The sequence below is a fragment of the Neopsephotus bourkii genome, unplaced genomic scaffold, assembly GCF_033783945.1.
Source record: "Neopsephotus bourkii isolate Nb327-2 ecotype Australia unplaced genomic scaffold, CSIRO-AGI_Nbou_v1 NB_1686, whole genome shotgun sequence".
Lineage (NCBI taxonomy): Eukaryota > Metazoa > Chordata > Aves > Psittaciformes > Psittacidae > Neopsephotus > Neopsephotus bourkii.
The window spans coordinates 445,789-459,239 of record NW_026902160.1 but is presented as its reverse complement, the minus strand read 5'-3'; the positions used below and the strand labels follow the sequence as shown (position 1 = coordinate 459,239).

Sequence of the window (13,451 nt, the reverse complement as noted above, 5' to 3'; positions counted from 1 at the left end):
ATCAGTGATGAGTGTACAGGAATTAGTTAATGAGTTAACTGATTTAACTAAGGAACATAAAAAGGCTCAGTTACCAGTTTTCTGTGGTTTCCTTCTCATAACCCTGAATTTGGTGATGTGAATTAGAATGCAGCTACACCAGCTGGAGGTTGAGGAGCATCTGGACAATGCTCTCAGTTATATGGTTTAGTTTTAGGTAGCCCTGCAAGGAACAGGGAGTTGGACTGCATGATCCCTATGCATCCCTTCCAATCTGAGGTATTTACGGTTTTATGGCCTATGTAGGGGTTGTATAGGAAACACACAAAACCTACTTCCTTTGTGCAGAATTTACAGTTACAGAGATTTTTTTGGTTAATTTGAGGACAAAGTTACATATATTTCCTATTACTGTGTATCATGGTAGAATATGAAAGAATGAAAAAGAGAAATTATCTGTGCCATGGGACAACCAGAAAAAAAGGAAGATACAGGCCCCACAAAAGAGAGAAGCAGTTAAGTAGTCAAGATTGTTCTCTGGAAGCAAAGCTGAGAAGTGGAAACTGAGAAGTAATGCTTAATATCTAAGGGGCAACCAACAGTTTTGAGCATATTAATAAAATCTATCACTGCAGCAAATACCAAGGGTATATGTCAGTCTCTACTGAACATTATATAAATCTTTCCATCAAAATTATGCAAAAACCCAAGACTTGATAGTTTTTCACAGCACTGTCAACATAAACGTCTATGCATGTGCTAATTATTCATCTTAAGTTCAACAGCCAGCCAAAACATATGAAATCATTCACTGATCTATATTTGGGTTTCATTGACAATTCTGAGAACATTAACGGCGCAGTAAAAATAAGTTGTATTTAAGTATTTTGTAATTAGCAAAGCTTGTTTACAACCAAGGCACTTTTAGCCAGTCTTTCTAAACATAACCTTACTTTGTCTAGAATTACATTCTCTAAAGCTGGTTGGTCTTCTCCATCTAGTGGGTGTGAGGTAACCAGAGGTGAAGGACTAGTTGTGCCTGGTGCTACCATAAGACGAAACCTATCCAAGAGCGAGTAAAGCCTTTGATGTCTGAAAATAGAAGAACACATCAGCAGAGAGCTAACTTACTCAGTTTTGTAAACCATTTAAAATTAGAAAGATATCCAGTGAGCCAATTCTAATCCTGGTAGAGAAAAACAGCAGGATCTTAAATTCTTCGTTGGATATGTGCCATCATATGATGCAGAACTACATCATATGACAGCTATCAGTAGCCAAGAAATAAACTCAGCATCATCAGCTACAATGACTTAATTTAGATTTAAAGTTTGTACATGCTTAAGCATAAAATGCGAATTGAGGTTTTCATTATGCAGTAAATCTTTTTAACAAGTAAGAAGAATAAAAGGTAGTGCGCAGATTATTTGACTGAAGACAAATATGTTCTAAGACCTATCAAACAAGAACCCTCTAAAACTAACCTAAGTAATGTTAGCTAGGAAAGCACATTACTTTCAACCTACTGCAGTCTTCGACTTTAGATTCTTTTCCTTTACTTGTTATTTCAGGCAACAGATATTAACCTCAAACAGTAACAATATCAAGAGGAATAAGAATAAATAAAGCTTTTTCCAACAGTAAATAAATCTTTTAAAAAACAATGGAATTTGCTCCTTTTTGTAACAGCAGTTTAAACAGTTGGGAGACTGAACAGTTAAAAACTTTAACACAGTTGTATGGAGAAAAGCACCAAAACAAGCAAAGAAAAAAGCCAGCCCACCCAGCTTGGACAAAAATTCTGCAAATGTCTGAGGAAAATACAAATTGCTTTCAGTAATGTATTTTTTTCCTCAAGGAGCTATTATTTCTTAAAAGTTAAATATTGACTGGGATGCAGAAAGACAACCTGATGCCTTCAAGCCTTTAGCTTGGGTTTACTTCTGAAGTAATACTGCAAATTCAACTCAGGCAAACACAACTATCCTTGTATCAAAACATGCCTATATCTCCTGAGAGATTTTACTCTGTTTTACCTCCAAAAAAGGACCCATTATTTTATATTTAAATCAACACCCAAATGTAGGAAAAAAGAGTTAACACATTTAGTATTAGAATATTTCTTACTCTGGCATTTTAACACATACTGGTATTACTTACCTTGTTGCTAATCCACTGTTTTGAAGGTATTCCTGAATTCTATCAAGTTCTTCAACTGGCAACTGAGTAATGCTGTTCTATAGGAAAGAGTCACAAGAATTATATACAGAAATAAGTAAAATATCCACAGATTCCTTGAACAGATTTAAAAAACGATGAAGGCAGATGAAGGGAAACAAAAATTCATGTACCTATTATACTAAATAAATTTCTTCTCCAATGAAATCATTTAAACATCATCATATTTTGATGTACCTTGAATCATTACACTTGCTCATATTTCTAGCAATGCCCAATCTTATCTACTAATTCATGTTTATCTTTACCTGTAAAGTTGCAGCCAAAAGCATTTCCACCCGACGGCAAGCCAGTGTGTCAACCATGCGAGCAAGCACACGGAATGGAGTACACAGCAACTTATCAACATATAATGTTAAGACGGCCCCAGACTGACTGAGATGTATTCCCTCTAAGCACTGTAATGTCTTCTTCAGAGTTGTGGGCTAGACATTGAAACAAAACAAAACAGAAAAACAGACATAAGGAAGTAGTCAACTGGAATACAAAGACTAAAGGGAAATGCATTTAGAAAAAACTGTAGCAGACAACTTCTAGAAAAGAACAGGTTTGAGTTACTGGGTTATTCAGTGTGAACACTAAGTTGTTTGATGTTTAACTGCAAAAGCTTACTCTTCCAAAGAGTAAGCAAAACACAGGGAGCAAAACTTTTAGGGAAAAAAGCTAGAGAGACTTAAGTGGAATTGGAGAAACCTTCAAGAACAGTGAGCAGCTTGAACTTTTGCTGGAAGAATATAGGAATGTGAGCATAGTGAAGACAAGAGATAGTACAGAAATCCAGATAAGCACTAGGGATTTTTTGGGCACATGGTTAAATCATACGAACAGCAACACAATAGCTGTTCAGGATCCAAAGGGGGTACAAAGATTTATTTTCTTAAACATGAGCACCAATTCAGCACCAGTAATGTAAAGGGACAGAGACAAGCTAGTTTGACTAGTGGAACCAACCTTGGTTTAGAGCAGACTGTAAATATCAGCTATTTTAATATTTTACTGATATCTTTTCTGGTATCACCAAACATTTCACAGAATCACTAAACCTTCCATTCAAACACATTTAATTTAGCTCATTCTACCAGCTCTCAGACATCGAACCTCAGATTCGCCTCACCTAATTTTAAAGTGTTTCACTCACATGCCTAAAGCACTAATGTAGTTGCACTAGATTTGCACAGACAGTGGGAAGAGACAAGAAACATCACCAGGCTACTCAAGGTTATAGTAGCATCTCCCATCATTAGCTCTAAAGGAAGTCCAGCGAATAACAGTGACTTCCAAAGATTAAGAGGGATGCATACAACCTTACACCCCTATAAAGTCTTGTCCACTTTTAATTTAAAGACTAAAATAATCACCAGAAACAATACTGCATTTCTGAAGCAGTATTTCCCTCATCAAGAGGCTATGACTTGTGGGGCAGATCAATGGGGAAGGAATGAGCTTGTAAACCATTTTCATGTTGTTAGGGCCTATGAAGGTGGGCTAGTTCCTGTCCTGCATCTTTAGTTAGTAGTTTGTTACTTATGCCTTACAAGGTACTGAAATCAAACATGAAAGTTACAGTTTTAATCAGTTTAATCAACTCTAGTTGAAATCATAGATTTGATAGATGGAACACACCTGATGCTAAGGTTGCTAGCATATTATAAGGTTTGAGGTTGGCATTTTTAAGAAAGTAACTTTAAAAATAAATTTGGAAGTTGATAAATGACCCAGAAATGTCAGGATCTGCATACTTATCAGTTAAACATATGCTAAATATAAGTCACTCTATTCTTTAAAGGCAAAGAGTTAAACTTACAGCTGCAAGATTCTCACACCGTGACTGAATGGCCTGGATGAAGAGACCACTGGCTGCTGAATTCCTGTGAACAGCACTAATAAAGTCTTGCACTGGAGGCTCATGGGATAGATTAATCAAGTCTTGAACATGGTTCACAATAAGCCAGGTCAAGTGTTCTGAATCATGTAGGTTTTGACACTAAAGGGGAAAAAAATTAAAATCTGATTCCAGTAATACCCATATTAAGCATATAATTACTAAAAAGTTTTATCAGACACAAAGTACATTTTTTCCATATATAATTCTGATGGCTATTCTAAAATATTGATATCACAGAATAGTTTGGGTTGGAGGGGGCCTTAAAGATTTGGACTTGATGATCTTGCAAGGTCTTTTCCAACCTAGATAATTCTATGACCATCTAGTCCCAGCTCCCTGCTATGGGCAGGGACACCCTCCACAAGACTAGGATGCTCAAAGCCCTGTCCAACCTGGCCATCATTATTTTTACATGACAATTTTCCCAAATGCTTTTGATCTTGGTGTAAATTAAGCAACTCATAACGAATGTGTAAATTTAGGCTTAAGACACTAAAAGTTTAGGTTAAAAAAGTGAATCAATAAGGTCAATTCAAAGATGCTTCTTTTAATGAAATGCTGTTTGAAATAAACATGTACACACACAGTCACGTTGTAAAATGTGGTATCTGTTTAGGCTTTGTTTTAAAGACTTCTTATTACTACTGGCTTTAAACACAATATGAATAATTTCTGGAAAGTAAATCCAAAGAGACCTGTTGATAATGAATATTAAACCTATGGAGGCTATTTGTATATCAATAAACAGTGCAATGCAACATGAAAATATCTGTAGAGCTAACCAGGTGATGCCGACACCCAGTTAAGAGTTTCTGGAGGGGTTTTCAGCTACCTGTAGTCTGACTTTGGTGACTGATCATCCATTAGTGCTTGAAGTGCTTCTTCAGTGTCAGTGTTAAACCTCTCCTCTTAAGGTATAGGCAGAAACTTGTTGTCTCCTAGACACTACTACAGATGTTGGGAAGTCCAATGTACTACTTAGTGTACTCCCAGCATTTCCCAAGTAAGCAATGAACATAGAATCATATAATACTTCAGGTTGGAAAGGACCTTTAGATCATCCAGTTCCAACCCCCCTGCCATGGGCAAGGACACCTCACACTAAACCATGCCACTCAAGTGATACCCAGCAGATAATTCTATTACCTACCAGGTATCCTTTATAACCCAAAATATTCTCAGTTTAGAATAGAAATAAAATGCCAAAGTCATAACTAAGCTTACAGAAGCACCACCTGAAAACAGAATGTAAACCAGACAGATACACTTAATGCATGCACATCAGCAATAAAAGACTGCCAGCACAAGAAAGTAAAACTGTAAGTATGACATTCATAATTCAAAACTTACAACATAGTCACAGAAAAGAATGAGTGCTCCTCTTCTCACTATCTCTCTGTTGCACATGCCACGTTTAGATTCTGAATCTGATTCATCACTGTCTCCAGATATCTGAGGGCTAAGCAATTTAGTAGTAGAAAGACTGTGTCTCCTAAAAGAAGCACATTGTATTTTGTTACTATTTTATGACTACACTTTATTACTGTGGCTACTGAAACTTTATCAATCAAATTGCTTGGAATATCCTACCAATGTCTTTACATAGTATTTATTTTCTTACAAACTTCATTCAAACATGAAACTGCTTTGAAGAAGACACTTTGCTTTCCATCAGCTTTTTACTTCCTAACAACTGTAGCACCACTTTTTTGTCCTGTGTTTATTACTGACTTGGACAGTGTGAAGAACACCTGAAGAACTAAATTAGTTATTTAAAAGAAAAACATCGGTTATTACATCCCTGGTAAGATGACAGAATCTAATAATGTATTTTCTTGTCAAGCCAAACCAGTGCTCTTGAGCACTTAGTGTCAGATTGACAGCGATGCCCAAGCCAGAAAAAAATAGTGGCAATACTGGTAAATCAAAGAAGATAACTGCAATAAATAGAACCATAGCCATTTCAGTTGTCCTGCTTTGCTCATAACCCTGGTAATTCTATGTTTCCTCAAATTAGAATAATATTGTTTCATATCATGAGGTTGAACTGAGGCAAAAATGTCACATTTGGCAAGCAATCTAGATCATGACCAGGCTTCCCTAACATTCACTGCACAAGCATCAGAAACATCTCTCCAGTCAGCTGTTAGTCTCCCTCTACAGTTAACACAGACAGATACCGACCCACATAGGGCTGTTCTTAACCCCAGAGGACAAATCATTCCAATGCCTGACAGATGAACTAACTTAAGACCAAGAGAACACTTGCTTTAGGGCATATCTCCACATTTCAGACAACTAACACTAAGTGAAGTTACTACCATGCTTGATGCTAATGAATCAGGATGGTGCTGGTGTTGATACTATATTTTGATAGAATTGAGAACAGACCCACTGAGAATAGATATAACTATAGCTATAAACTGATCAGATTGTATTTTAATAAACACAACAGTGTATACCATCTGCACTGGCTGGTCATTTGCTAGAAGGTGAAATACGAAGTCTCCACTGAAAAACGAAATACTGAATATTTTGATACTTAGTTCCACAATTTTAATTAAAAGTAGTACTCAGATGACATTTTCTTGCCTTAAAAGTAGAGAAATTACCTAGCAGTTCTTTTGAGTACAACCAAGTGCAGAACACATTTCCTTAGTTGGAAAGACATACTGATATTGGAACAGATAATATGTATAGATGCAAAGTAAATGCAGATCTATTTCAGAATCCAAATAGTACTATTCAAAGGGCTGGCAGGCTTCGCAGTAAAATCTTAGACTGTTTTAACATAATTTTAGCAAATACGACACACACTACTACTAGGGATCAAAATCAAGTCTTACTTTGGGGTTTGATGCACTTCTGACCACCAGTTGTAGTTGGTATAATTGACAAGCAGCAGGATTTGACACCAGAGGAGAACTAAAGAAGGATGTGTGGGAATCATGGACTGGACAAGGTCACTCAAACTTTCAAGGGTATAGAAGCTACCATCAGATCCATCTCCTGTAAAAAGTCTGGTGGCTGCAGCTGTAATTCTTCTAAACATCCCTGAAAACAATAAAAGCATGTTAGAGACACTGTGCTGTAGTCTGTGTTCTGCAGTTCTAAAATTATTCAAAGTAACCTGACAATAAAAATCGTGTGTCATAAGCCACTATCATTCCTGGAAGAAATGCATATCCTAAGTGGTTTTACAAATCTAAGCAAGTCATGGAGTTTGCCCAAAAGCAGTGTGTACACGGTTACGACAAACTTCCAGACTCGATAAATAATGCTTTACGCAGACTAGAATTGTAATGAAGCTTCTCATCCTTTTTTCTGTCATATACTAAAAAAGTTTCTGATACATGAAAGCATTTACCAAATTTTAAATTACTGATCATAGACCAGGGCTTCTGTGTTGTTTTTTTTGTTTTGTTCATAAAGTAAAACATAGAAGTTCTAATTAAGAACCATCCTGTAACTCCTATTCTATATGCTGAGGAAGATCACTTACACATATCCAACTTCAGATGATGGCTTCCCAAATACATTTAACTGAAACTAAACTGATACCATTCTACTCAATTTCCAAAGTGAAAACAGTAAATGCTTTTAAGTGGAGAAAGTCACTGCCCTACACACTGAACATTCAGCACAAAAGCTAAATTTTGCTTTCTGACTTGCTGATTTTCTATTCATATGCCAAAAGGAAGGGTGGGAAAAAGAAGATGGGCAAACTTAAAAGTTTCTAAAGACACAGAACCTTTTGAGTTTCTATGAGAAGATGAGACCAGAGGGAAAAAAGCTTTATTCAGAACCAGTTAGAAAGCAAAAGCTAATCAGAATAATGAAGAACTGCAGTGCTTTTTGCCTGCCTTGCCAGATATACAGAAAAATGAAGCTGTCATGTGGACCAGTTTAAGCTGCCCCCAGGACTGGTAAATATGATACGTAAATAGCAAAGAATGAGAAAAGTAACTAAGTCAAAACTCGGGTTCCACTTACTAGCTTACCAGTGTTATTACCAGTCCAGTTTCCTGTAACTGTAGTAATAGCACCATCTAGTGACTGTCTACAGTCATGAAAGCCCCTGCAGGCTCATCTTTTCACTCTATGCCTTTTATTTCTACCAACTTCAAAGCAGTACATTAAAAATCTTAATTTCTAATCTGGTAGCTTCTGTAGTTGAATACATAGGAGTCAGCAATGTTCACATTTTGAGAAAACTATAATGGGCAAGAATATAAAACACCCAAGTAGAATAGTGTTTATGACACTATTTATAAGCAGAGCTTAATCCATGTTCCCAGACACAAGTTGCTATGAACTGCACTTGTAGTTAGATTATAACTGAAAAAGAAACAAATTAGAGGTATTAACTGAAAACAAGTACTAAAAAGCCACGCACTTAGTTAACCATAAGCCTAAACCTTAAAAAAAAAAGCTACACCATGAAAATGCAGCCCATGTGTCTGACCAACTTTCCTTCTACTCTGTCACACTGTGTAAGATAACTACATCATTAATATTACTTGGAGTTGATTTGTATCTTACATGAAATTCGTTTCTAAAGATCATGCAAGACACATATCCCAGTGCTCTGCATAAGTATTTTAATATTTAATTTTAATTTTGCATGGAAATTTACACATAGCTCGTGGGAAGACTCACAGTACAGCTTGGAAGCTGCTAGAGCAGAATTAGCTGAGCCTTCCTTTTCCAGTATCCCAGCTCTCACTGTAGGAGAACTTCCAGCTTCATTTTCTGATTTCACTGGTCTAAAGAAAACCTCATCCACCACAGCTGCCACAACACAATTCAATCAGTTTCCTACTCACTTTTCTAACTGTCGCCATTACTGAAGACTACAAGGAGTAAAGCTACTGGAAGTTAGATCAAAGCAATGCAGAAGCTTTGAGCTTCTATAGAGAACCCAATACATTTCTAACAGAACCTTCTAAGTTTACATCTACGATACTTATGTTTGCAAGAAGCAGCTTGTAGCAATGACAGGAACAAAGCTAAGGGGTTTTTCTCCCCTCAAGAAAGGGCTTTATAACTGAACTCTATAGGAAGATCTTGAAAAGAAATCAAAAGTTTTCGGCATATAACAGAACACAGAATCATGTTAAATGTCCAACAGTATTCTGTATGAACTTTTTCATTATTTCTATCTGCTATGTAGTAAGGTACTGTAACTCCCATTTTACAGGCTATGGAATGCAGAGTCCCTTGTCCCGTATCTGCAAGGAAGTCTGTGAAGAACTTGTGCCAAGACCTTTTAAATTGCAGCCAACTACTGTAATCCAATACTGTTGGATTTCAGCTGCAGGCTGAAAATTAGAAGGCAAAAAGGACAGTCACAGAAAAGAAAGAATTAAAAAAACAGGAAAATAGGTTAAAAGAAGAGATGAAAGTCACTGGTTACATTTGGTCCACATACAAGAAATGTGAAAAATGTGCCCCATATGCACAAGCACAAAGTTTGGGAGGTTCTTTATACTGAGTAGGGTAGAGCATCTTCAGCAACACATACTCCTCACATTCAACAATTGTCTCAGAAGTGAAAACCCATTCTGCCACTGCATGCTACAACAGAATGCAATGCTTAAAGTGTTACCTGATTTGAAGATATGTATTAAGCACATAAGCAGTGTGCCCAGCTCCTGGCAGTAGAAAGTATGTTGCTGCTCATTCATGTCCACTTTCAATTGTTTAGTAACAATATCTTCCAGTAGAATGCCAACCAGTTGTAATAAAAACCTTGAAAAAGCATGTGTACAATCAACACAAAAACTATCAATGCAACACCCTTCAGAAGAAGATGAGGTTTACCCATGAAACTCAGTCTTTGTCTATGCACCCTAAATGGGATGCTAAATTAAATGCTACAGAACAGGCTAACCTCAACCAAATATGATGCTGTAAGTATGGAGAGACGATCACAAGCATTTCAATAATTACATATTTGATCTGGGTTATTATTGTGATATAAACAATCACAGTCAATATTGTGATTTCTCGGAAACCTTAATCTTTCCCTTAAGTTAGTCAAAAGGGAGCATACCTAGAAAATGTCTCTTCAGGCAGATATTTAGCCTGTTTAACCTCAGTGCGATCCTCTGGTGCGGATATGTTATTTTCTCCATGTCTCAGTCTGTTGATTGTTTGACATGAAATCAAATACGGCGAGAAGGAAAGCTCTTGTATACGGGAGAGAACAATGTCTTCTGTTGACTGTGAAATCAGAACTCTAAGGATAGCCAAAATTCCAGAAATCCATAGCTGGACAGTGCTCACTGATGCCTAACACAAATACAAAAATGAAGAAGACAGCTAATTATTTAAATACATTCTGCGTGGTGTTAACTTCAAAAGTATTCAATTTCATCAACTGTTGTATAAGATTAGATACTTTTGAGAATGGAGCAAGCACTTTTATGTTCAGGTCTTCCAAAATGCTATTCTTGTGATAACTGTCAAGCTCGCGCTCACTCTGTTAAACAATCTCTCAACTACAGAAACAGTACTAACACTTGCATGAGAAAAATGTGAATTACCTGTGGAATTGTATTCTAGATTTTGCTACAACAGTATGTTTCTCTACATTCCTGATCATCAAAATAGAAAATGAAGCCAAATAATGCATAAGCAGAACATTCCTGCATGAAGTATTCCCAGTTGGTAAATCATATTAGTTCTAACCAATTATTTCCTAAAATCTGCTGCTGGCACTTTAACACATGTTGCAAAATAAGAAGCACATACTTTATGGTTTTGTATGGAAGACACCAGATTCTCTCTTCTGGAAGGAACTGCTTACCATTGTTTTAGGAGTAATGAACATACTCCTTAAAAGCATGTCCACAGGGCGAAGGGATGAAGGAGCCAAAATTTCAAACAAAGTGTTCAATACTCCCAGAGCATCATGAGAGTCTATATGCATCTGTAAAAGAAAAACACAAAACTAATTTGTAACTAACCACTTAAGGTAAGTGCAACACAACATTTCTATGACATCCTGTGTGTAAGGAAATTGTCCTTTAAAGTACAAAATACAGAGCAATCAAAAGCTATGAAATGTAAAGCTATGAAAGCCTACACTCCCCAGCCATGAGATGTCCTCATGGGAGCAGGCATCTGCCATCATAGGGTAAGGAGCACTAAGGGCACAATTTCACTAATTTTGCTTTTTATCCTTGAAGTAAGTTGTTTTTAACTCCAGGAAAGGTGTATCAAAGACAGCAAGAGACGCACATGCTGGAGGGAGTCCAGCAGAAAGCCATGTGGATTGTTACATTGGCTTGGAGCATCTGTCATACAAGGGGCACTGTCATTGTTCAACCTGGAGAAGGCTCAGGGTGATCTTTATCAACATGCAAAAGTATCTGACCAGGTGAAGTGGGAGGAGGAGACAACCAAAGTATAGAAGAAAGAGCCAGAATCTTATCAGTGGTATCCAGTATCAGGATGAAAAGCAATAGACACTAAGTAAAACACAGGAAATGTCATTTAAATACAGGGAGTTTTTTATTTGTTTGTTTTCTGCCTGTAAGGATGCTCAGACACTGGAAGAGGCTGCACAGAGAGGTTATGGAGGCTCCGTCCTTAGAGCCTGTCACAACTTGACTACACACAGTCCTTAGCAACCTGCTCCAGTAGATCCTGGTTTGAGGTGAAGACAATATCAAGAAGTCTGTTTCAATCTTAACTATTCCATGATTCTACAGTTTATTAAAGCAGTTTCAGACTACATCTTTCCACCCTCATCATCAAGAAAAAAAAAAGTAATTAGATCCAACTGCAATTACAAAAAAAAATAATTTTGACATTCTAGAAACATGGGAGAATCTTCACACCATTTAATAAGTGCTCTGATATCATCACATATGTAAGAGAAGTAGAATGACCTTCCTAAGGAAACAGCCTTGAAGATACTACACATACTTCATGCTCATAGCAGCCTTCCAGTATCTGAAGGGGGCCTATAAGGATGCTGGGGAGGGACTCTTCATTAGGGATTGTAGTGGTAGAACAAGGGGTAAACAGGTTCAAACTTTAACACGGGAAGATACAAGGAGGAAGTTCTTTATTGTAAGCATGGTGAGGCACTGGAACGGGCTGCCTAAGGAAGCTGTAAATGCTTTGTCCCTGGCAGTGTTCAAGGCCGGGTTAGACAGAGCTTTGGATGACATGGTTTAGTGTGAGGTGTCCCTGCCCATGGAAGTGGGATTGGGACTAGATGATCTTAAGGTCCTTTACAACTATTCTATGATTCTATGATTTAAATATGACTATCACTTCAAAGACTTAGTTTACCTTGCAGTAATTGTTTTTTCATATATAAAGCCATTATTGATGCATACACACATTACAACAACTGGTTTACATTTTTATAGATTTAAAAAATGCATAAAATAACCTGCTGTTTTGCAAGCATTGGGAGAATAATGTCAGCTATTTGCCGGGACAGTCTTTTCCATTTCTCTTCATTTTCTTTATGACACTGTTGCAATACCAAGATGAACATTTCTAGCACCTGAAGAAAAGTCCAAAAGAATGCAAGTAAACACCCACACACTAACAGGAAACATTTGAGTAATACTGTCATGGGAAAAATGTTTACTGTTTCATCCATTTGCCAAAAAGAAAAGAAAATTCACATGAGAAATCACACAACACTCTTAAAACCCCATTTTCAGGTCAAAAGCTTCTTCTTAATTATGTCTTTTTGTTTAAGAATTTTCTAATTACTTTTATAAATTAAAAAATAAAAATAAGAAAGCTTTATTGATCCTCTTAAAAAGGATCTGTCAAAAGACTGCTCAAACTGCAAACAAAACAGGATACTATATCTTAGTGCCATATTGCATATTCAACAAAGATGGGAGAAAGAACATTTCCTAGATGTATAACTTTTCTTCACTCTAGCTCAAAAAAGTTTAAATTTGGTCAAGGAAACAAAACAGACATTTTTATGGAGCTCATTCACCTGGGATATGTCACTTTCATATAAAAGTTTATAGGAGAGAATATAATGGAGGACACCAACAGCAAAGACCACTTCTAGTAACTGAGTGTATTACTAGTTTGAGTTAGAGATACCACCCTTTCAAGGACTGACAAGCCAAAGGAAACTGGTTCAGAAAACCAGTTAGATGGAGCACTTGTAAAAGACTTCAAGTAGTTCAGATTCAGAAACACAGACAATTAAAAAGAGATCACCAGATGATTTGCTTCCCTGAAAGCTTTCTCATAAGAGAGGAGATAAGTGATTCTGGGCTGAATCACTTGACTTTGGAGTTCCACGGATGGTAGCTACAGTCATAACAGAAAAAAGTTAAAGGTTGCAGCTCTTGGA

At 36.8% G+C, this 13,451-nt stretch overlaps 1 protein-coding gene across 3 annotated transcripts in view; it reads right to left on the bottom strand.

Annotated features, from left to right (window-relative positions):
• Positions 1–13,451, bottom strand: part of HTT (huntingtin) — a 79,063-nt gene that overhangs the window by 20,058 nt on the left and 45,554 nt on the right. For all 3 annotated transcript variants that reach the window (XM_061376002.1, XM_061376003.1, XM_061376005.1), the window contains 10 exons: positions 12,513–12,629; positions 10,914–11,036; positions 10,158–10,396; positions 9,711–9,853; positions 6,949–7,156; positions 5,453–5,594; positions 4,022–4,201; positions 2,466–2,642; positions 2,140–2,216; positions 933–1,071 (listed from right to left, as the gene is read on the bottom strand). In XM_061376002.1, the coding sequence (XP_061231986.1) occupies positions 933–1,071; positions 2,140–2,216; positions 2,466–2,642; positions 4,022–4,201; positions 5,453–5,594; positions 6,949–7,156; positions 9,711–9,853; positions 10,158–10,396; positions 10,914–11,036; positions 12,513–12,629 (1,545 nt within the window). The remainder of the gene's footprint in view (positions 1–932; positions 1,072–2,139; positions 2,217–2,465; positions 2,643–4,021; positions 4,202–5,452; positions 5,595–6,948; positions 7,157–9,710; positions 9,854–10,157; positions 10,397–10,913; positions 11,037–12,512; positions 12,630–13,451) is intronic.